The 864-nt window shown below is 64.2% G+C and overlaps 1 protein-coding gene across 1 annotated transcript in view; it reads left to right on the top strand.

Annotated features, from left to right (window-relative positions):
* Positions 1-292: 292 nt before the first annotated feature.
* The window catches only part of SSR3 (signal sequence receptor subunit 3), an 11,399-nt gene continuing 10,827 nt past the window's right edge, over positions 293-864 (top strand). Inside the window, exon 1 of the mRNA XM_007457652.1 lies at positions 293-525. Within this exon, the coding sequence (XP_007457714.1) occupies positions 393-525 (133 nt within the window). The 5' untranslated portion in view covers positions 293-392. The remainder of the gene's footprint in view (positions 526-864) is intronic.

Here is an 864-nt window from a genome sequence, read left to right as displayed (position 1 = left end):
CGGAGCCTGTGCTCCACGGCGGGAGAGGCCAAAACAGCGAGAGGCCCCCGGACCCCAAAAAAATAAAAAAAAAAAAAAAAAAAAAAGCACCCACTAAACTACAAGTCCCGGCGTTTTCCTAGAAACTGACGAGTCACGTGGCTTGCCAGGAACCCGGAAGTCTGGCCCGCTCGCCCAATCATGCCGAGAAACCTACGTAGCGGCGCCAGACTGGCCAATCCTGCGGACGCTTGCCCCGCGCCGCGCAACGCCTGGTCCCTCTTCCGCGCGCGGCGCTGATGGGTCGTTAGCGGATACGGTGGCCGCGGGGGTGGTGTCAGCGGCCTCTGCCCGGCTCGGCGCCCGGCTCGGAGCCTGACTCGGCCCTCTCGTCTCGCAGCTGCGGTTCCACCATGGCTCCCAAAGGCGGCTCCAAGCAGCAGTCCGAGGAGGACCTGCTCCTGCAGGATTTCAGCCGCAACCTCTCGGCCAAGTCCTCGGCGCTCTTCTTCGGGAACGCCTTCATCGTGTCCGCCATCCCCATTTGTGAGCGCTTGGAGAGAGGCGGGTGGGGAGGCCGCCGGCGGGTCGGCCTGGGCGGGGACGTGGCAGGGCCGGGCTGAGCGGCGAGGCGTGAGCCGGGGCCCGCGCCCTCGCCAGCTCGCCCTGGGCTCGGGGGCAGCACGTAGCCTTTGTGGGCCTCCGTGACCTGGTCCAGGGTAGTGGTGGGCGGCATCCCAGGAGAGTCACCTGTGGCGCGTTTTAAAAGTACGCTAGCTCGTTCCCGGGCCTCACTCCTGCGGATTGTGAGTTACTCGTTCCGGGATGGCGGCCCCGAATCAGTATTAAAACTAACGCGCAGGTTCTTGTGATGTTAACATTTAG

Source organism: Lipotes vexillifer, unplaced genomic scaffold (assembly GCF_000442215.2).
Source record: "Lipotes vexillifer unplaced genomic scaffold, Lipotes_vexillifer_v1.1 scaffold897, whole genome shotgun sequence".
Taxonomy (NCBI): domain Eukaryota; kingdom Metazoa; phylum Chordata; class Mammalia; order Artiodactyla; family Lipotidae; genus Lipotes; species Lipotes vexillifer.
The sequence above is the reverse complement of the archived record's forward strand: the minus strand, read 5'-3'. Positions and strand labels throughout refer to the sequence as shown.